Consider the following 23,818-nt stretch of genomic DNA (forward strand, 5'->3'; position numbering starts at 1 on the left):
TCTGACCAAGTGCCTAGTAGTTTTCTTACGTCAGTGTCCTTTAAGCCTAAAACAGGATTTGCATTGAAGAGAACTATTCTGAATAGCTTACCTCTGCACCCACTGATTTAGGTGCTTTACCAGTCACCCCAGCTCTGAGTGAGAGTATCTATACTGAGATCTTGTTGCCATTTTGAATTATATATCCACTGCTGATTTCGCGTTTTTATAGCTGGATTGTGAACCTGGACCTGGAAAGGTTAGGTGCGAAGCTAGGTCCTCTGCTGTTGTGTGTTAGTTCTCAGTAAACTACCTGGTTATCTGGATACAATTTATTACTTACGGTAACCTTTTGAAACAGTTCTTTCAAAATACTGCATTATTAATAATCACAAACTTTCTGAAACCCTTAGTGGTTAGGCCAATGATAAGATTTCATCAGTGTTGCAACCTGCCTTTATAGATGGTCTGGTTATTTTAGAATAAGGGACAGAGTTGTATCCCATGTCAGGGTTGTCAGATTCCTCAATTACTCTCTTTAGTAGTAGAAAGTTGAATATATTCAAGGCTGAGATCGATAGATTTTTGGACTCTAGGGGAATCAAGGGATATGGAGATCGGGCGGGAAAGTGGAGTTGAGGTCGAAGATCAGCCATGATCTTATTGAATGGCGGAGCAGGCTCGAGGGGCCGTATGGCTGACTCCTGCTCCTAATTCTTATGTTGTTCTGTTATTAAATCGTTTGCTCAGTATTTCTTGTTTACATCAAAGCAGGTCTTAAGGGCATCAAAGTAAATTTGTTACTAATTGAGTCTAGCTTCTCAGAACACAGCTTGCACAGAATTACATAGAAATTACAGCAGAGAGAGGTCATTCGGCCCAACAGGTCCGTGCCGGTGTTTATGCTCCACATGAGCCTCCTCCCACCCCTCTTCATCTCACCCCATCAGCGAAAGCTTCTATTCCTTTCTCCCTCACGTGCTTATCTAGCTTCCCCTTCAATGCATCTATACTATTCGCTTCAACTACTTCCTGTGGTAGCGAGTTCCACATTCTCACCACTCTCTGGGTAAAGAAGTTTCTCCTGAATTCCCTATTGGATTTATTAGTTACTATCTTATATTTATGGCCCCTAGTTTTTGACTCCCTCACAAGTGAAAACATCTTTCTACATCTACTCTATCAAACCCCTTCATAATTTTAAATACCTCCAAAAGGTCACCCCTTATCTTAGAGATGAGCAATCAGATACTGAGCAACTTATTGGGAATAACTTACAAATGCTTGTTCAGATTTCCTAATATATAATTGACTCAGCAATAGATATCAAAATTGATCCTGAGAAGCTATACAGCTTTAAACAAGTGGGGTGAAATTTAACTTTGAGGGGGGTGCAAAATGGACAGCAACAGATCAGCCACCACTGAAAATCAGGTTGTGTACACTCGAATTGACAGAATTGCTTGGTAGGATTTTTACAAAAAATTATTGTAGTAGTACAAAATGGAGAATGGGGCTGGGACCAGGAGAGAGAACTGGCATGGCATCCTCCTCTCTTTATAAGTCACACGGGCACTGCTGTTTTCACTCTGCAAGTGACTTTGAATTAAATTAAGCTTGTCCCCATCTCAAGGTTGTCAGGCACCAACATCATGTCCAAAGTATAACATTCATGGAAACACAGGAATGTATAGGACCAGAAAAGGCCATTTCAAATATTCTGGCTGGCTCAAGACTCCTCCTTGGTTGAATGTATCTCGATAACCTCTAATCCTCTTGAGTCTGATTCAAAGTACAGCTGCCTCCCCCTCTCTCTCTTCCTCCGTCTCCTGTGGTAGATGAAAGGGCTTGCCTTGGTTCTTTTTTTCCTGGTCAGGCCAACTATAGTCAGCCAGCTTGAAAGTACTTTGCTAAACTGCATGGTAAAGCAAATCCAAACTGGCTAACTAGTCGTATCAAAAGACAAATTAGGTCAAAGCAGAAATATTTTTACAAGTTTAAGGTAAATAAATCAAGAGAATAGGGATAGGTAGCGGACTCAGTGTAGGGAAAGAAAAGCTGCTTTCACAAAAGCCAAAAGGATATTGGAGAAGAGGATAATGGATAGGTAGTGATAGCAAGGTACTTCAGCTATGTTAGGATTCAGAGGCCATTAAGCACTGTCTAGGACCATTGCGAAATTCTGCAGGCAGGTTTCTGTGGAGTCCCAGGATGTGGCAGTGGTTATAAGTGGCTACTTTGCATCAGTCTTCACTACCAAAGATAATGCTAGGTTGCCAATACTACGACAGCGTTGATGCTAAAACTGAAAGGCCTAGAAATTCACTATAGCCCCGTTTGGGGTGCCACCCTCGCCAGGGCGCTAAAAGCAGCGCCCCGGAAGTAGTCGCGGCCGCCCGCCGGAAATTCAGTTTGCGCGCCCCAGGGGGAAGCACGGCGCTACTGGAGGCGCCCCACATCCCTCTTGGGGCGCTGCAGCCGAATATCGCTGCGCAACGTGCCGCAGCGCCACACGCTGTGGCATGGCGCGCTACGGTACTGCAGGCCTTCCTCCCCTTCTTAAAGGGGAGGGGCCTTGTGCAGCGCGATCGAGGATCGCGAGTGCCGGCAAAAGAGCCCGGCACCGAGGAGAAGTGCCGGGCTCTTGGAACGCAGTCGGCACTCCGCGGGGGGGGGGCGCTCAGGAGGCCGGGGACGGCAGCGCGGAGAGGTGCTGGCAGGCGGCCAGCAAAAAAAATGGTCGCCCCGCACCTCTCCTTTAATTAGCGCCTCTACCGCCGCAGGTAGGCCCCCCCTGAACTGGTCACAAATAGCACCCGGCGTTAAAGCAGGGGGCGCATCTAAATATCGCGATCGGGGCGTTAGCGGGGCGCTGCGCACACCGATGACGTCATCGGTAGCGGCGCAGCGCTAACGGCTAGCGCCGCCATTAGCGTCCCGCTGCATTTAGCGGGAGGCATGGCCAGTGGCTTCCGACCCACTTAGCGCCCTCTTAAGGCGCTAACGGGTGGCGCAGCCCACTGAATTTCTAGGCCAAAGTGTTCAAGTGGATGCAGATATAGTCCATGCTAGAATTTGAGTTATTGAAACAGATCAGGCTGCCGGCCCTGATGGTATTCATCCTATGGGGCTCAATAAATTAGGACTGTGCTTTGCAAGCCACTTGCAGAACACAGCTAACTGGGGTCTGATTGCTCCCATGGACTGGAGAGGTGTCCACATGGTACCTACATTTAAGAAGGGCAATATGTTAAAACTGTAAAACTATATGCCCATTATTTTAACTTTAATTATAGCTAAGTTGCTGGAAGGGATCTTTATAGGCGCACGGTGTGATCACCTTGAAAGAGAAAAGATTTAGAGAATCCCAGCGTGACTTTTGGTAAAGACGGTCCTGTCTCACCAACTTTACTAAATTGTTTGAGGAAGTTACAAAGTTGGTGGGTGATGGAAGCCGGGTCGATATTGTGCACCTGGACTCTGATGAAGTTCTACATAAAAGGCTGCTAAGGAAAGTTGAGTCTTGTGTGTTTGGATTGCAGATATTAGGTTGGATAAGGAACTAGTTGCATTCGCGTAGACAGAAGGTATAATTAATGGTAATGGTATCTGCGCCAAACTAAGACTGCCTATTTCCACCTCCGCCCCTGCCTCAGCTCATCCGCTGCGGAAACCCTCATCCATGCCTTTGTTACCTCTAGACTTGACTATTCCAACGCACTCCTGGCTGGCCTCCCACGTTCTACCCTACGTAAACTTGAGGTCATCCAAAACTCGCCAGCCCATGTCTTAACTCACACCAAGTCCCATTCACCCATCATCACTCTGCTCGCTGACCTACATTGGCTCCTGGTTAAGCAACACCTCGATTAAAAAATTCTCATCCTCGTTTTCAAATCCCTCTATGGCATCGCCCCTCCCTTATCTTCACCAGCCCCACAACCCACACCCCTGAGATATCTGCGCTCCTCTAATCCTGTCCTCTTGAACATCCCTGATTATAATCACTCAACCATTGGTGGCCATGCTTTCCGTTGCCTGGGCCCTAAGCTCTGGAATTCCCTGCCTAAACCTCTCCGCCTCACTACCTCTCTTTCCTCCTTTAAGACGCTCCTTAAAACCTACCTCTTTGACCAACTGCCGTAATTTCATTTTATGTGGCTCGATGCCAAATTTTGTTTTAAAACGCTCCTGTGAAGCACCTTAGGACGTTTTACTATGTTAAAGGTGCTATATAAATACCAAGTTGTTGAAAAATTACAGATCCCGACCACTCTGGCACAGGCACTGGAGCCAAAGTACAGCCACATTAAAATATCTGGGATGAGTGACCCCTTCAACAACTGCTCCTACTGTACTGAAAAGAGAAGATAAAAACTTGCACAGATTACTGCATATTCTACTTTATAATCTCATCGTATCAAGACATAACAGCAAAGAGCTACAAATACTCCATGTACAAGAGGATAAAACCTATATTGCTCCCCAAAAGCTTGATGTCCGTTTCCTTCAACCTGTGAATTCCATGGGGCGATTTGCTAAGTTGATACAAGAATGCAACTTATTGTTGTTGTAATACTGCTGTCTCCCAAGCAACCTTTCTATTTTGAGAATTTCTATAACTCTATTGTTTAAAGGAAATGGTCTGGTGTTAAATCCAGTGCTGCAGACATCATAGGCAGGCTCCAATTATACCAATCCTTGAAAAGTACCAACCGTTTGGAGCTTTCTTGATGTGGTTACCTAGGACACTTGGCTAGATACATTTCACTTGGCACATGGAGAAAGACTGTCTGTTGCACTGATGTCTTAGATGATGGTTGCCCACCTGACTGGTTGGCCTAGCTTTTCCTAATGATTTATCCTATAGTTGGGCAAAAGACATGTTTAATACAAAGGATGAATTATTTGGATTTTTGCAAGTGTTGTTCATATCTATAGCAATTTTGAGACTGCCAAGCTGCATTGTGGCTAATCCACTGAACCAGAGATCTCTCCTTCTCAACTATTCTTAATTGGTTCTCCTTTGTGGAAGTGCTTGTGTGAAGATAATGTGGTCCAATCTGACATGGTCCTTGTTGGCAATCACAAAGGGAAATGTTGCTTCAACTCCGTCACCTGTTCTCCTTTTCTTCCTTTAGTTCTTTTATAAAGTCATATTCTGAAAGAATGCACAGATTTACCTAAAAGGAAAAGCTCTCTCTCTTTGTGCTGGTGATTCTGAAGCAAGGGCACAGCATAAATCTGATAAAATAGCTAACTGAACAAAAAAAAAATTCCGAAATACAAAGGTAGTTCTGTCCCGAAGGCTCCTTGCTAACTGCACTAGCTGAAATGTAATGGATAGAGGTAACGCAGTTAATCATGTGGGAACACTGCTGTGCATATTTATATGTACAGAAACAGGAGGCTCACAAGGACCTGAACTTTTTTTTTTTTTTTTTTTTAAAAAGGCATAAAGCAACAGGCATCCCTCCTCATTTCACCTGTTGGTACAGTAATCTTCACTTTTGCACGCCCAGGATAATGAATAATAAACAGCAGCTGCCCAAAAAATGAAGCAAATCACTAACACCAGAAGTTTAAAACAAGCAAAATATTGCAAGCAGCTCCATAACTACTAGGAGACCGCCGTTTCATTATCACTCTTTACATTCAGACTTCTACAAGGCAGCGTTTGAAAGACGACAAAACTTGGGATGTGTTGCACAATCAAGAAAAATCCAGGTGGACTAACCAAAGATCGCCTCTTCTGACAGAAGATAACAAGGTTGCATATATAAGTTGAGAGGCAAGAAACAATCATAACAGAAGAGGTGGTACAGAAACACTGGTCACTGAATGAAAAAGCAAAGTAACAGGACTGTAAGAATGAGCAACGTGGCCCACAATAAGGCAGGCTACATCGACAATGCACTGTACAGGAAACTTTCGTTTAGGTTAAATGTTCGGAAAAATTCAGGAGCCGTTTCCTATAAGTTTTTTTACTTCTCGTTGCTTTTTTTTTTCCAGTCAGGCTCTGCAAGGTCTAGCTGAAGCTGTTGCTTAGCTACAGAGACGCTTTTAAGCTGCAGCCGACTGTTTTGAAGCTGTTGCTAAGCAACAGGGTTTGTTGATTCACACGGAGCTCAAAAGCTCCGTATGTTTTAACATTAGCGCTGGTTTCTACGGCAGTTTTGATGGGACGGCACCAGCTCGGTCCCGTCGGTGCCGGATACCAGAAAGTTTCCTGTTTGTCCAGTTTTTTTTAATATTTAAACACACACACACACACTGAACGTTTGATTTACTAAAACAAAATAAATAAGGGAGACCACAAAGTTTGTTTGAAAGGTTTGCTTATTAAACTGCATAAAAACACAGCGATATAATTACAGATTCTGTCTTTCCAAAGATGGATTGTGCCTGGTGAGAGCAGTGAGTTTTATAACAGGTGAAATACTGGTGATTACAGATCGGTCACTGGTGGTGGGGACTAACGTGAAAGTGATGAATGATGAGTTATCACATAAGTATAGATGAGAACACAAAAGCACACTGGCTTAATTGGAAGTTTTCCTCGAGTGCATTAGTATCCGTCAAATAAGCCTGCCAATACTGTTCGAACATGTCATTGAAATAGGATACTAAAGATTTCTGTTCATTGAATCTACATTTTATATACATTTTTCTTTTCATCTGTAAACTGATGAAAACTCACAGCCACCATGTATTTATAGGGATTAAATAAAAAACATTATTTGAGCCCCTTTAGATCATTATAATCTTCCGTTATTGACAGTAAAATGCATTGCTCCCTTGAAAAAGGCTTGAAATGTAAGCTTGTGTTCATGTACTTGCTTTCCCCAGTACTGTTTTTATAAATAGTTGTACTGTATTAAGGAACTTTGATACAAACAAATACTACAATACTTGGGAAGTGTTTGATAGATTTTTCCACCCAGAACTAAACATTCATTTAGTCTTAAGAATGCTAAAAATCAAGAAAACATTCAGATATCATTTATATAACTTAATGAGTAACAGAATGCTTAAATTGCATTGAGTTTAATAAAATTAGTTATGACCAGAAAAGTAATACTGCAGCAATTATAACAAATACTATGTATGTGGCACCAAGCCATGGTTTAGGAATTTCAGGGGCTTCTCATTTTTGCACCAAGCCCCTGAAAATTCTCTGGATATTGACATTATTCAAATCACATAAAAAGCACAGAATCTGCCCCACATTTACCTGTAATGACATTGATATCCGGATATAGGTTTTCAGATAAGCCAACAGCCTTGCTGTCACGCTCAAAAGCTTCTCGAAGCTCTTTCTTAACCGCAGCAGAGCCACAAAGACGATAAAGGCCCACAACCTAAAAAAAGTCACAAGATGGTAAACTACAGCTACTACAGATTGTTTAAAAAGCACAAACTGAATTACAAATACTTCTGTTAGACCAGTAACGTGATGGCAGGACTTCAAAATTCACTAAACACCATTCATTACTATTACTTTGGTTTTTTGAAAGGGGAAAGAAGGGAAAAGGAGGGATTAAGAAGGGAGGCAACGGAGAAGTTACCAACACAACTGTGAAAAGATCATAAAATCATTGGTCAGTAGTCATATCTCTCCACCTACAAACGCTATATATTTCTAGATTACGATAGATATTCCTGCAAGTTCTAACAGCAACCCTATCTCCTCCAGTGGAAGTGCAGCATAAATCATGAAACCGGGAGGAATACCACCAAAGCAATATTCCAGAAATAGCTTTTCTGAAAGCTGTAAATGCATCTTAAACTACAGTTTTCAAACTTCCTTTTCTCGGTCTTTTAGTTTTCTCCCCTCTGCTCTAAAGGCCCTGATGTATGCTAGGGTACAGTTAATGGACAGCAGCTTCCCTCCAGTAATTTGCTCAAATGGACAACAGTCACCTGATGGTGGAGGTTAAACCACAGGAGACATCGCCACCAAATAGGCCTTACACCATGTCCACAAACAAGCAGCTTTCAGCAGTGGTTACTGGATAGTGATCAGGAGCAGCGATCCTGGGTGATCCTTCCCTTCTCCAGCACAGAATTCTGAGGCCAACTTGAAGAGACTGGGACCCCTGCCTTGTAGGCATGAGGGCTTGTGACTTTGTACAGAGAGCCGAGACTTGAGCTCTGTAAATGTCATTTACTGTAAAAATGTTCAAATTTTAAATAAAATAAAAAATTATCTGCCTCAGATCAATTTGGGAATTCATGCACCTGCAGGGTCCAAATTGGCCTCTGATCACTGCCCCAGCTGGTCATATCTTTTTAATAATATATTTGGAGTAATCACTTAATGCAGGAAACTCTCTGTTAACCGGCACCTAAATAACCGGAAACCTCTGTTAACCGGCAAAATTCAGGAGCAGGTTCAGGTAAGTTTTACTTCATATTAGTGGCCGTTCCTGGATCTGTGGCTGTGTAACCGGGGTTCCTGCACTTGTTGCTAGGCAACAGGGACGCTTGGTCTGTGGCCGGAGTTCCTGCACATGTTGCTAAGCAACAGGGAAGCCTGGATTTGTTGCTGTGTACGGAGCTCTCGTACCTTTTAACTATACCTCTCTGTAATCCGGACTCTCTGATAAACCGGCACCACGCCGGTCCCGTCGGTGCCGGATAATAAAGAGTTTCCTGTAGTTAACTCATAAGATATTAAAGATGGCATTTCAATGCGTTATTAAATAAAACATTTCACATGGAAACTATTTGTATCAAAGCTTTGTCTTAAACTATAAATTAAAGGATCTGAACATCACAATTGGCCCAATCCAAACTACATTTTTTTTTAAAATAAAAACAGCTCAACTAGCAAGATTGTAAATGATTTAATTTTAAACTGACACTGCAATTTTGAAATGATCTTGAAATATTATGAATTTCCTGCTTCCTTTTCCTCCCGACATTGCAGCTATCAAAGCAGCCAATTTAGCAAAAGTAGCAACCAACAGATGGTATCCACTGGGATTTTTACTGCTGCAAAACACAGGTTTTTGGGAAGGAATTTCACACACAGTAATCTTACAGCCAGGTTCAAACTTTTGCGCTGGTGACTTAAATGTGTGTTTCAGTATTGTTTCAGAGTGAAGTGCAAGACACATCTCAAACTTCATGAGCAGCCAGAGTAGAAGGGAATGCACACAATCAAATCAAAAGAGAAATACTGTACCTCCAAACAAAAGGGGGAAAAAAAAAAATCTGGCGTCCTCAGGTAAACTGTACATTACTGCGATACTTTATGAACAAAGCATATTCAAGATGAGTTTTAATAAAGGGCAGAAATGCACTGGGCGTACATTACGAAAGTATAGATCAAGTTGGGAATTCATGCGCCTGTGGGGTCCAGAGATGAGAGAAGGGGTAAAAGCTTTATTTCTAGAGATTCATTATCTTTCAGAACTGTTGCAAATGGCAAAAATCCAACGGCCCCGTCAATAGGAGTATTAGTCACTTTTTTGACAAGTTTTCAGCAGCAGGAAAAAACAAAATAGTCAGATTAGGCCCTGAAACAAGACCTAGTTGAAAGAATAAGCTACATGGGATAAACTATCTTCTCTCACTCCATGTTTACGTGCTAGAGATGACGTATTCTTAGGTGAAGATGAGTTATCCATGAGTTTTGCTAATTTTTAAAAATCTCAGTTGAAATTTCTTAAAGGAAACAGTGACATTTGCAAAAGAATCCCTGTGGCTTAACCTGACCAGGTGATTATACATCCATTTCGAAAACCAGAGATCCGTATCACAAAAGCAAAAAACTGCAGATGCTGGAAGTCTGAAATTAAAATTGAAAATGCTGGAAATACTCAGCAGGTCAGGCAGCATCTGTGGAGAGAGAAAGAGTTAACGTTTCAGGTCGATGACCTTTCATCAGAGCTCAGGTCATCGACCTGAAACGTCAACTCTGTTTCTCTCTCCACAGATGCTGCCTGACCTGCTGAGTATTTCCAGCATTTTCAGTTTTTACTTCAGAAATCCATATCCTTCCTCAATATAGATTTAAGGGAAAAGGAAAAAGAGTGTGGAGTACTTTCCGTTCAAGGTACTCCACAGTATCTATGAAAAAAATTGAACATTATATATATATTCTATGAAAAACTTCAAATTTACTGCCACAAGACACAAGGGGCTGAATTTTGCCAGCGCGCGGAGGGCGGGTTCGGAGGCGGGCCAGCTGTCAAAATAGCAAAGATTGACAGCGGGTAGGGAACCCGCTGTCAACCCGCCTCCACGTGAGTCTCCCAAGTGTCGGGTCTGTCGGCGCGGAACAGACCCGACACCAAGTGGCGGGGGAGGCAATTCACATTATTAAATGGGTTGTTAACATCCAATTAACTGTTATTTTAAGCCTACATTTCAATTTTACGTGCTCCCCCATGGGTTACCTGCTGCTCAGGCAACGCGTCAGCTCAGCACGTCGTGAGTGGATTCAGCATTAAATTATCTCATGACCTGACAGCTGCCAAAGTTGTATAAAAGATCCCATGATACAGCTGGTCACTTTCCAAGCTCAGAAGCTGTTGCTTACTGCATTTGGAAGATATATTGAGCTTTCTGCAGCTTGGAGCAAACTCTCTATCCAGTGCCACCTCACTGGAGCAACCTCTCTCACCATTGACAGATCGTTTGTCATCTCAACCTCAGCTGCCATCTATTACATCAGCATTGGTGCCCTTGAAACTATCTCACCTTGGTCCTCAGAATCCCACCACGATCAGCCCCAACACCAGCATCAGCACAACACCAGCCTTCTCCGCAATCAACTGATGCTGCACAGGACACGGCATCAGCACCCGACCACATTGCTGCCCGGGAGGCCAAGGATGGCCTCACCATGGCCAGATTTACTTCACTTGACGCTGTACACCCTGGCTGCCACATGGTGCGCCAGGTTGGCACCACCCTACACCAACACCGTAAAGCACCCCCAATTATGTTCTTATTACAATGCCCAAGCCATTCCTTTCACACTAGTCACCATTGTGGAGGAGGCTGGGGGGGGGGGGGGGGGGGGGGGGGGAGGGGGGAAGTACCCTTATGTCTCACCATTCACTAAAACTCACTAAGCCACTTCCAAAGGTGCACGCAAATCTGTCCAAGAACGCAAAGTGCTGAAAATAAAGGTTTCAATGTTTGACAGCATATAACCAAAAACTTCACATAAGCATTGGCTAAACCACCCAAGTGCCTACCCTTATGTGTTCGTATGCTTGCAGTAGGATGAGGGCGAGTGTGGGGTGGTTACTGAAATGGGGAAGTGATAATGTAGATAGAGAGGGATGGGTGGAGGTGCAAGGTAAGTTGGTGTGAGCAAAGATGTGTAGGGAAGGCAGAGTGATGGGGATGTGATGAGAGGCACAGCAGGATGAGGTTGAGTGTGGCTTGGCAGTAACGTTTCGTGATCTACTGAGATCATTGAAAGGTTGGCACCACTGCAGCCTGGTCCTCCTGACGACATCCCTGCTTGTGCCCTCCTGTGCAATCAGGCTGCGTTGATCTCCTGGGGAGGTCTCATCCGCCCATGGAAAGGGAAGAGAACCTCCCTGCGTGCTGTGACTCCCTCCATAAGCATATGGAGGGAGTCATGGGAGAGCCTGGGTGCAGCCATGCACCTTTGTGCATTGCCCGTCAGTGTTTGCAGCATCTCAATGCTGTAGAACACTGACAGCACAACTGTCAAGATCAATTTGGACATGGCCCCTTTAAGGAAAGCAGTTGATAATGCGTCATCAAATGACATCAGACCCGCTTCCTTTTAATTGGCCAGGAACCTCGCAGAGCGGGCTTAACAAGCCCTATTAACGTAAAATCACTTGGAGTGCGGGCTGCAGTAGGCAGCGGGCTGGGGCTGCGACACCGACCCGGACCCGGATCCGGATCCGCCTCGGTCAGCGAAATTACAGCCAAGATTTCAGGACACATTTCTTATTCACTCCAATGACGTCAATTATAGGGAGGGGCCGCTAGAGCAGCTCCATTATAATGCGCATTGCCTGTGAGCTCATCCCGAATCACCTGAATCTGAGAAGCTGAATATGCAGCTCCTTTTATTTTAAATGCACCCGAGAACTCATTTTTAATGTGGAAGCAAGTCATCTTCGGTTCCGAGGGACTGCCGAAGAAGAAGAAATGGGGGGGGGGGGGGGGGGGGGAGAATGGGGGAGGGGAAAAACTAAAATGGTTAAGATGGTATTAAGATGATAAAATAAAAATGGGAGAGAAAATAGAGGAAAGGAAACAGTGTGAAGTCATTTTTATTTAAAAGTGAACAGAATTTAAAGTTTGTAGTTTAGGGTTAAAAAAATGAACTTGTCAATGATCTCATTGCCATTTATTGGATGTTGCTGGCACGGAATTATTGCCTCATTTGCCTACATAAGTCAGTGTGCTCCAAAAGTAATTCATTGCATGAAGTGCTGTGAGACTTAGTTAGTGTTTATTTCAGCAACATTGAAAAGCTAATACTTCAGTAAAAATTGAAAACATTAAAAACTGGCCCAGGAAACCTTCTATTTCTGGCGACCTACCAGCTACTCCCCCAATAGCTCAGCACATCTCTCCAGTAACTAGATGAGCTATACAAAGCAGGAAGGTTTAATTTCCAATTTGTGCTAAGTTTGTTGATTTCAGCCAGTGTAGTAGAGGGCAGAAACCAAACAAAAAGAGACCCGTTGGAAGCCGATGGGTGGGCACTACTGCTGCTGAGAGCAAGACAGAATTATGGTTATATAATTATACACCTTCCACTGTGCAGGACGTGTAAAGACCCAATAAGCATTGAATGAATGTGGCTAAGGACAGTACGGTGGGCAAGAATGATAGGAACTAAAATGTAAATACTGACAATTGTGTGTGCCAGCAATTTGCAGAACAAGCTTGTACTGAGGTTCCAATCTTGTCCTAAACTGAAAGATTTAAATTCTCACACTGAAATGGAAAATAAGGTGTTCTGATTTTAAAAGGTAGTTTTTCCAGGGCAAGAAAATGTTTTTTTCACCTATATCACCAAAATGTCATTTACATGAATCAATTCCTTGTTGTCTCGTTCAACTGTAGCCATTTAAGATGAAAATTGCCATAAACTTATTTAGAATGAATCTAGCTACTTAAAACGTCATAGCTGTTAACCCAACTGCTATGCAACAGCGTGCAGAGTGCCAGTCTAACTTTCCTGTAAAGTATGGCCTCGAATCGAGTCCCTGTTGATACTACCGTCACCATTAGTTGTCCTTTTTGTCTAGATTACATAAAAAGGAATTCACAACCACATCAACGACTGTAAGCTGCATCGAATCTGTACCTGGAGATAAGGAGACCACGCCTTGAAAGACTCTGCCCCAATTCTCTTACAGGAGGATCGAGTTAACAGTTCTCTAAGATGGAAGTTGGCCAAGTCCACCACTAAAATCAAGAATGAGGGAAAGAAATAGCACAGGAATTCAGGGGGTCATCCAAAAGTTCTCTTCTACGCTACTTGGATCCTGTACAACCAAGCACCTCTCCAGAGCTTTGCTTGCCAAATTGCCATAAAAGGTCACGGTGACCCTGATCATGAGGCTTGTCATTCTCAGAGTACAATGCAACGTTCTAAAGTGATTATTTTCGGAAGGACATCATTTTCTACAGACACAATTAACAAGCCATACACTGTTTGACTCAAGTTTCACCGCAATTGGCGAGCAGCAACTCAGCATTCCAAAAAATGAGTGCTTGCTTCCAGAAGGGCAGCAGCCACATTCTCTGGGTTTTTCTATTCTGCTATTAGAGGTGGTGGTGCGGATGCCAATGGCTCAAAAGCTTAGATAGCTTTTCAAATGTTTTCTTGTTCCAAGTTATTAAACTTGGAGAATTAACTTGTGTTTGAAATATATTTTGCTGTTTCATTTTATAAAATGGAAGACAGCATAAACGTTGTACAGGGTTCAACATCGATATCTGTGGTATAACCTTTGAAAAGGAGCTCTGGCACTGAGGATACATGCGTCTGATAGGACTGGGTGGACCCCCCCCCCCTTATAAATCGGTGTGGGACCCCATTAAAAACCTTCTGCCATATAGGACTAACAACTGTAATTGGCTGATATAATAATGGTTGTGGCACGGAAGCATTAACAGCCTGTCAGACTGCAAATCCTTCCACTACCTCACACTATTCTCGAAAGGAAGAGGGTGAAGATACCAAAGCAACAACAACCCTCAATCTGTTACACCGAGAGCAGGAATGGTCCTGTTTATTAGGCTGCTCTCCCGTCCACAGGTGTGTGGTGGTAGTGTGGTAATCCTGAGATTTGGATTAATAATCAAAAAGAGAATGTCAGTTCAAATTCCACCACGACAATTTGAGAATTTGAATCCAGTTTTTTTTTTTTTAAATCTAGAAATAAAAAGCTGGTGTCAGTAAAAGTGACCATGAAGCTGTCGGATTGTTGTAAAAACCCAACTGGTTCACTCATATACTTTAGGAAAGGAAACCTGCCGTATTTGCCTGGTCTGTCCGATGTGTGACTCCAGACATACACCAACGTGGTTCACTCTGAATTGCTGTCTGAAGTAGCTGAGCAAGCCATTCAGCTGCATCAAACTGTTACCAGCAGTTCAAAAAGGTCCGCCTCCCCTTTTCATCGCAACTAGGAATGGGCAATAAATGTGGAACTTGCTAACACATGGGAGTAGTTGAGGTGAACAGCATAGACGCATTTAAGGGGAAGTTAGGTAAGTACGTGAGGGAGGAGGAATAGAAGGATATGCTGATACGGTTAGATGAAGCAGGGTGGGATATAAACACCGACAGAGGCCAGCTGGGCCGAATGGCCTGTTTCTGTGCTGTAAATACTAGGTAAAAATACAGGCCTTGCCAGTGACGTTCATATCCGGAGAAAAAAAAAGGAACTTTATTTTTAGAGCCATCAATAATGTTTGGTTATTCGAGAGTGATCATAGTTCTTGTTCCTCCTAGTTCAATTCAGCTGCCTTGGTGGGCAGGCTGCTAGAGTTTAATTTTCAACATCCTTTCAGGACACATGTACCATTGCTTTAGTTATAGCTCACTGTTGCCACTCTTGACTAAGATCTTTTGGGATCACTTTGGTTATCTTCTCTCACCATCTGCACTGTCCCTTTGGAAGGCAACTGTCTTTTTGACCCTAAAGGATATCTTTCAAGGTGTGTGTCAGCTGTGGCCCAGTTGGTAGCACTCTCGCCTCGGAGTCAGAAGGTTGCGAGTTCAAGTCCCACTCCAGAGACTTGAGCACCAAAATCTAGGCCGACACTCCAGTGCAATACTGAGGGAGTGCCGCACTGTCGGAGGTGCCATCTTTCGGATGAGACGTTAAACCGAGGCCCCATCTGCGCTCACAGGTGGATGTAAAAGATCCCACGGCACTATTTAGCAGAGGAGCTGGGGAGATATTCCCCGTGGTCTGGCCAATATATAGCCCTCAATCAACAGCACTAAAAACAGATTATCTGATCATTATCACATTGCTGTTTGTGGAAGCTTGCTGTGCGCAAATTGGATACTACGTTTCCTACATTACAGCTGTAACACACTTTTTTTTATTTTTTATAAAGTACTTCATTGGCTGTAAAGTGCTTTGGGATGTCCAGTGGTCACGAAAGGAGCTATAGAAATGCAAGTCTTTGTTTTCTTTCTTCTCTTTCAATTCTGTTCCATATTTTATTGGGGGTTGGGGGGGGAGGGGGAAGGAGGTGTTAGGTGGCAGAACTTAAAACCGGGTTAGCCATTTTTGGACTGAGAACCAATAAAGTCAGATTTTGACACAGGCTTGACAAGAGAAAGCTATATAACTTCAGCATAGTAACAGGAGAGGTGTACATGCTCGGTCACTGTACAGCAATTATAATATATACAACCAGGTCACGACTATGCAGAAGATGGTAGTTAGAAATTCAGAAAATTGATTCAGGTGCCAGGTGAATTCCCCCATGAGAAAGTATTTAGATAAATAGCAGGGATGAATTGTTTATAAATGTTGTTACAGATATGCAGTATTGACTTTTAACCATAACATTCATCCCGTGTCATTTTGATCTGTCGAGTGGTGATGGTGGGGGGGGGCAGGAAGAGAAAAGAAGAATGATGCACAAATTCACACTGTACTTGCTCTGTTGACCGCACCGTCAAATAGCAACAGCATTTTATTTTCCTTGAGCAACTTATCTAATCACTTTGTTTCTAATAATACTTTAGCATTACCAGACCCAGAGTTGTGCAATTTTTCAGGCCACGTGCCTCTGCTGGGACCAATGTCATCTCTAATTAGGGCAACAGACCTAAAACGTTGCCGTACTTAGCGACAGTGTGGGAAGCAACAAGAAACAGATTTATTGATGTGGAACCAATTAAAGAATATAGGAGAGAAAGAAAACGAATGCAACAGATATGATTACATTTGCAATGTCAAAACTTAGTCTATTTATCTGAAATAAAGCTGATGGTTGAGGAATAACAGCTCTTGATCCTACAGGGGGCTCAAAGCACAGATGTCTAAAATAAACATCCACTTGAATCCAGAGGTGAATGAATTCAGACATCAACTCATCTTCAGTAGATAGATTGCTGGGTCTACGTACAACAGGCTATACCCAAGCTCATAAGCAGCTCAGGCCATCTGACACTAACTTCTAGAGGCAGTTCACGCATCAAACTTCAGATGTTCAGTACAAACAATGGAGGAGTGCCGGCAATAGAGGCAAAAAAGCTCAAGTGAAGGAGACCCCGAGGAAATATTTCCAGCTACTTTAGTAGCAAATTCAACCAAATATTTCTTAATTTTTTTTTAAAGCACTGGCCAAAATATATGACTAAATTGCTTCAATACAAATACTCTTCCCCAATTATTTTCTTTGGAACGAGTGGTTTTTTTTTTTTTAAATTAAGAGAAGGCAAGTTTAAAGAGTACAGGAAACTTTGTGCTATCCGGCACCGACGGGACCGAGCTGTTGCCGTCCCATCAAAACTGCCGGACAAACCAGCGCTAATGTTGAAACATACGGAGATTTTGAGCTCCGTATCTGGCAACAAACCCTGTAGCAACAGCTTCTAAACAGTCGGCCGTACCTTGCAAGCGTCTCTGTAGCTTAGCAACAGCTTCAGCGAGACCTTGCAGAGCCTGACTGGTGGAAAAAAAGCAACGAAAAGAAAAAAAACTAACGAAACTGCTCCTGATTTTTGCCGGTGGCTCGAGCATTCTGGACAGTTAACCTCCGGATAAACCAAAGTTTCCTGTAGTTTACTTTTTGTTCAAAATACTCTCTTGTTAAAGACACTATCAATCTCAAAAAATGTTCACATTTAAATAATTTTTTATTGCTGAGATGGAGATTATTAAGTATGTTTGCTCTTCCTGCTAGGCCACTGTAATGACATCAATTACAGGGAAGCATCCCCAATGTCCCAGAGCATTTCCTTTACAAACAGTAGGAGTGCAACCTCAAACCAACTGATATTGCTCCAGAATAACAACAGAAAATGCTGGAAAAACTCAGCAGGCCAGGCAAATTCACCGCCCCATTCCCACTCGGACCTCACCGTACTCGGGCTCTTGCATTGTTCCACGGAAACCCAGCGTAAGCTCGAGGAACAGCACCTCATCTTCCGATTAGGCACTTTACAGCCTTCCGGACTCAATATCGAGTTCAACAATTTCAGATCATAACCTCGGCCCCTATTACATTTTTACATATATTTTTTATCCACACTTTTGTTTTGTGCCCTCCCCCCCTTTTTCTCTCTCCCACATGGCAGCTGTCTCTCCTTCTGCCAGCGCATTTCACACCTAATCTAGAGCCGTCTTTTGTCTCTTTACTAGTCCTATCACCATCTCGTCTGGTGTTGAATACCTCTTAATGTCTCTTCACTTCTCCTTTGTTCTCTCATCCCCATTTCCCAGCCCCCAAACTGGCCTTTTAATCTGTTTCATTTCCTGTGTTTTTTCAGTCCTGACGAAGGGTTTTGACCTGAAACGTTGACTCTGTTTCTCTCTCCACGGATGTTGCCGGGCCTGCTGAGTTTTTCCAGCATTTTCTGTTGTTATTTCGGATTTCCAGCATCCACAGTATTTTGCTATCGATACTGCTCTAGAGCCAGGCTAATACAGAAAACCACACTACAACCTTGGAATGCATTCACTAAGAATCTTGTACTAAAATGGCTTCAAAAGAACACGAAATACTCTAAATTTTTGACTCGTGTTGTAGTAGACGATTGAACACACTTTCAATGCTGTTGAACATTTGCTAGAAAATAGTTCACCAAAATCAATAATATGGTTGGAGCCAATGTCTGTGTTTTTTTATGTACAATAGTTACTAAAAAGTAACTGAAGAACATAGGAACAGGAGTAGGCCATTCAGCTGCTTGAGCCTGTACTGCCATTTAAATACATCAGCGCTGATCTGTACCTCAAGTCCTTGGATCCATATCCCTTGATACCCTTACCAAATAAAAATCTATCAGATCATGGCTGGGTGTTACATGGCTGGGTGTTTATTACAGATCTCCAAATAGTGAGAAGGAAACAGAGGAGCAAACCCGTAGGCAAATTTCAGAGAAATGTAAAAATAATAGTAGGGAACTTCAATTACCCCAATACAGACTGGGTTAAAAACCGTGTAAAGAGCAAAGAGAGTGACAAATTCCTAAAATGTGTACAGGTGAACATTTTTAATCAGTACGTTTCTAGCACAACAAGGAAGGAAGCAGTGCTGGATCTAGTTTTGGGGAATGAAGTAGAGCAAGTGAAGTGTGTTGCAGTGGGAGAACATCTGGGTAATAGTGATCATAATATAATTAGGTTTAAAGTAGTTACGGAAAGGGACAAAGGAAAACCAAAGGTGAAAATACCCAACTGGAAGAGAGCCAATTTCCCTGATTTGAGAAGGGATCCAGCACAAGTGGACTGGAAACAAAGAATGGCCAAGAAAACAGTAAATGAGCAAAGGCAGGCCTTCAAGGCAGAGATAGTTCGGATACAAACCAAGCATATTCCCACAAGGAAGAAAGATAGGGCATCCAAAACTAGAGCTCCCTGGATGGCAAAGGAAAAAGAGGTTTAAATAAAACAAAACAGGAGGTTTATGACAAATATCAGGTACAGAATACAATTGAAAGCCACACAGAATACAGAGAGTGCAGGGGGAAATTGAAATAGGATACAAGAAGGGCAAAGAGAGCGAGTATGAGAAAAGATTAGCGGGTAACATAAAAGGGAACCCAAAAATCTTTTATAAACATAAATTGTAAAAGGATAGTTAAAGGAATGGTGGGGCCAAAAAAGGAATTCTTCTTCTGGAAGCAGAGGGCATGACTGAGGTACTGAATGAGTACTTTGCATCGGTCTTCACAAAAGAGGATGAAGTTAATGTTGCTGGAAGGGGGAGTAGAGATATTGAAGAGGATAAAAATAGATAAAAAGGTGCTAAATAGGTTTGCATCACTAAGTTAACAAGTCACCCTGTCCAGATGGGATGCATCCTAGGTTGTTGAGGGAAGCTAGGGCGGAGAGAGCAGAATCTCTTGCCACAATTTTTCAATCCTCCTTGGATATGGGAGTGGTGCCAGAGGACTGGAGGATTGCAAATGTTACACACCTGTTTAAAAAGGGTAGAGGGGCTAAACCTGGTAACTACAGGCCAATCAGTCCAACGTCAGTGGTGGGAAAACGACTAGAGACCATCATTGTCAAGGACAAAATGAATTCTCACTTGGAGAAGGGACAACCAGCACGGATTTATTAAAGGCAAATCGTGTCTGGCTAACCTGGCTGAGTTCTTTGATGAGTACAGAGAGGATCGATGAAGGTAGTGCAGTAGATGTTGTATATATGGACTTTCAAAAGGCATTTGATATAGTATCACATAACAGATGTATTCAGAAAATAGAAGCACATGGTATTAAAGGGACAGTGGTAACTTGGGTACGTAATTGACTAAGGGATAGGAGGCAGAGAGTAGTGGCGAATGGATCTTTTTCTGACTGGAGAGAAGTACGCAGTGGGGTCCCCCCAGGGGTCAGTATTAGAACCATTATTTTGTTATATATAAAATGACCTACGTATAGGGAGTACAATTTCAAAGTTTGCGGATGATATAAAACTTGGCAACATAGTAAATCGTGAGCAGGATAGGAGCAGACTGGTGAAATGGGCAGACACATGGCAGATGCAATTTAATACGGATCAGTGTGAAGTGATGCACTTTGGGACAAACAACATGGAGAGGCAGTATAATCTAAAAAGGTACTATTTTGAGGGAGATAAAAGAGCAAACAGACCTGGGGGTGCATACTCACAAATCTTTGAAGGTAGCGGGGCACGGTTGTCTACTTATCTGAGAAAGGACATGCATGCCTTAGAGGCGGTGCAACAAAGGTTCACTAGATTAATCCCTGGGATGAGAGGGTTGTCCTACGAGAAGAGATTGAGTAGATTTTGCCTATATGCTCTGGAGTTTAGAAGAATGAGGGGCGATCTCATTGAAACATAAGATTCTGAGGGGGATTGACAGGGTAGATGCCAAGAGGTTGTTTCCCCTGGCTGGAGAGTCTAGAACTAGGGGGCATAGTCTCAGGATAACGGGTCAGCCATTTAAGACTGAGATGAGGAGGAATTTCTTCACTCAGAGGGTTGTGAATCTCTACCCCAAAGGGCTGTGGATGCTGAGTCTTTGAGTATATTCAAGGCTGAGAGATAGATTTTTGGACTCTAGGGGAATCAAGGGACATGGGGATTGGGCGGGAAAGGGGAGTTGAGGTCAAAGATCAGCCATGATCTTATTGAACGGTGGAGCAGGCTCGAGGGGCCGTATGGCCAACTCCTGCTCCTAATTCTTATGTTCTTATAAGCTGGTTAAGAAAGCATATGGGATACTTGACTTTGTAAATAGGGGCATTGAATACAAAAACAAGGAAGTACTGTAATACTAAACCTTCATAAATTACTGGTTAGGCCTCAGCTGGAGTATTGTGTCCAATTCTGGGCACCGCACTTTAGGAAGGATGCCAAGGCCTTGGAGAAGGTAAAGAGGAGGTTTATCAGGACGACACCAGGGATGAGGGACTTCAGTTATGTGGAGAGACTGGAGAAGTTGGGATTGTTCTCGTTAGGTTTCCCCTTAACCATCACTGCTCTAACAGAGGTATTCAAAATTATGAGGGGTTTTGATAGAGCAAGTAGGGAGAAACCATTTCCTCTTGCAAGTGAGTCGGTAATCAGAAGTCATAGATTTAAAATAATTGGCAAAAGAACTAGAGGGGAAATGAGGAGAAATTTTGTCAAACGGAGGGTTGTTAAGATCTGGAACTCACAAGCTGAAAAGCTGGTGGAAGCAGATTCCAGAGGAACTTTCAAACGGCATTTGGACAAGTACTTGAAGGCTAATTTGCGGGGTTATGGGAAAAATGCTGGGTGTGGGACTAAATTGCACAGCTCCATTAAAGATCCGGCACAGGTTCCTTCTGTGCAGCAAGATTCGATTCAATCTGTACCTTAACTCCATTTACCCGGCTTTGATCCATATTCTTCGTTACCGTTAACTCATAAAAATCTATCAATCTCAGTCTTGACCCAGCACCCACGGCCTTTTGGGGGAAGACAGTTCCATATTTCTACTTCCCTTTGGGTGAAAAAGTGCTTCCCGATTTCACTCCGAGAAACTGTGGGCCTCCTCTGCATAAAGCTGACCAGTTGTGGACACCAATTGGGCCTCCCCGGTGCAGCTTACCGATTGTGCCTTTAAAAATTTGTTTGGCTCTGATGCAGAGCTGGCCCGCAAGCAAGTTGTGAGGGGATACGTAGGGGGGTGTGCTCGGGCTGGCACTAGCCCCAGCTCCACCTGGCTCCACAGAAATAAAAGGCTCAAAAACATTACTTACCTTTTTGTGGACGGCCTTAAAGATCACTTGAATTTGGCTGCCTGTGCACTTCTGGGGGGGGTGGGGGGTGGGGGGGTGGGGGGAGACTGAGTACGAGACACTGCACCCCCAAAATTGGTGTTAATCAATTAGGAGTTTCATTCTGATGTGTAATTTGTAATGGGCATCATGTTATAATTGTTTTTAACCTGTAAATCTTCAGGTAGGTGAAAAATGTAATATGACTGACCAAATCAAATTCACAAAATTATTTGACCAATTTGATTAGTACTTGTCAATTTGAGATGTCTTAGTTGGGAAATGGTAGCTTTCAAGAGAAAAGTGACTGACAGATTTCTGCGATTTACTTGCTCCTCATTGGTGTTAACCAACTGAACTGCTTTTGATTTGTTCACATTTAGTCAATTGGATACTTGGGTGATTTAACTGGCAAGTCCTCATTTCAGCCAAACAGTAACTTTTGCCATACAGACTGCTAAACAATAACAACCTAGTAAAGTGCAGTCAGCATCGACTTAGAGTGGAAGGTCTTGGTGACCAGCCTTGTTGGCTTCTTTAAGGAAATGACAACCCAAGTGGACTGTGGAAAGCCATACAATGTGACTAACCCAAACTTGCATTTGACAAAGTTCCGCATGAAAGGCGATTTTTAAATTTTTTTATATACGTTTATGGGGTGTGGGCATTGCTGACAAGGCCAGCATTTATTGCCCATCCCTAGTTGCCCTTGAGAAGGTGGTGGTGAGCTGCCTCCTTGAACCGCTGCAGTCCGTGTGGTGAAGGTGCTCCCACAGTGCTGTTAGGGAGGGAGCTCCAGGATTTTGACCCAGCGATGATGAAGGATCGGCGATATATTTCTAAGTCAGGATGGTGTGTGACTTGGAGGTGGTGGTGTTCCCATGCACCTGCTGCCCTTGTCCTTCTAGGTGGAAGAGGTCACGGGTTTGGGAGGTGCTGCCGAAGAAGCCTTGGCGAGTTGCTGCAGTGCATCTTGTAGATGGTACACACTGCAGCCACGGTACGCCGGTGGTGGAGGGAGTGAATGTTTAAGGTGGTGGATGGGGTGCCAATCAAGTGGGCTGCTTTGACCTGGATGGTGTCGAGCTTCTTGAGTGTTGTTGGAGCTGCACTAATCCAGGCAAGTGGAGAGTATTCCATCACACTCCTTACTTGTGCCTTGTAGATGGTGGAAAGGCTTTGGGGAGTCAGGAGGTAAGGCACTCGCTGCAGATTACCTAGCCTCTGACCTGCACTTGTTGCCACAGTATTTATGTGGCTGGTCCAGTTAAGTTTCTGGTCAATGGTGACCCCCAGGATGTTGATGGTGGGGGATTCGGCGATGGTAATGCATCGAATGTCAAGGGGAGGTGGTTAGACTCTCGCTTGTTGAAAATAGTCATTGCCTGGCACTTCTGTGGCGCAAATGTTACCTACCACTTATTAGCCCAAGCCTGAACATCGTCCAGGTCTTGTTGCACGCGGGCATGGACTGCTTCATTATCTGAGGAGTTGTGAATGGCGCTGAACACTGTGCAGTCATCAGCGAACATCCCCATTTCTGACCTTATGTTGGAGGGAAGGTCATTGATGAAGCTGCTGAAGATGGTTGCGCCTAGGACACTGCCCTGAGGAACTCCTGCAGCGATGTCTTGGGGCTGTGATGATTGACCTTCAACCACCACAACCATCTTCCTTTGTGCTAGGTATGACTCCAGCCAGTGGAGCGTTTCCCCCCGATTCCCATTGACTTCAGTTTCACCGGGGCTCCTTGATGCCACATTCGGTCAAATGCTGCCTTGATGTCCAGGGCCGTCACTCTCACCTCACCTCTGGAATTCAGCTCCTTTGTCCATGTTTGGACCAAGGCTGTAATGAGGTCGGGAGCCGAGTGGTCTTGGCAGAACCCAAACTGGGCATCAGTGAGCA

General features: G+C 43.5%; 1 protein-coding gene across 1 annotated transcript in view; it reads right to left on the reverse strand.

The window, feature by feature from the left end:
- syde2 (synapse defective 1, Rho GTPase, homolog 2 (C. elegans)) overlaps positions 1 to 23,818 on the reverse strand; it is a 127,831-nt gene that overhangs the window by 46,769 nt on the left and 57,244 nt on the right. The window contains exon 4 of the mRNA XM_085983543.1: positions 7,214 to 7,340. Within this exon, the coding sequence (XP_085839669.1) occupies positions 7,214 to 7,340 (127 nt within the window). The remainder of the gene's footprint in view (positions 1 to 7,213; positions 7,341 to 23,818) is intronic.

This window comes from Somniosus microcephalus, chromosome 3 (assembly GCF_052327205.1).
Source record: "Somniosus microcephalus isolate GS21.2 chromosome 3, FLI_Smic_1.0, whole genome shotgun sequence".
Lineage (NCBI taxonomy): Eukaryota > Metazoa > Chordata > Chondrichthyes > Squaliformes > Somniosidae > Somniosus > Somniosus microcephalus.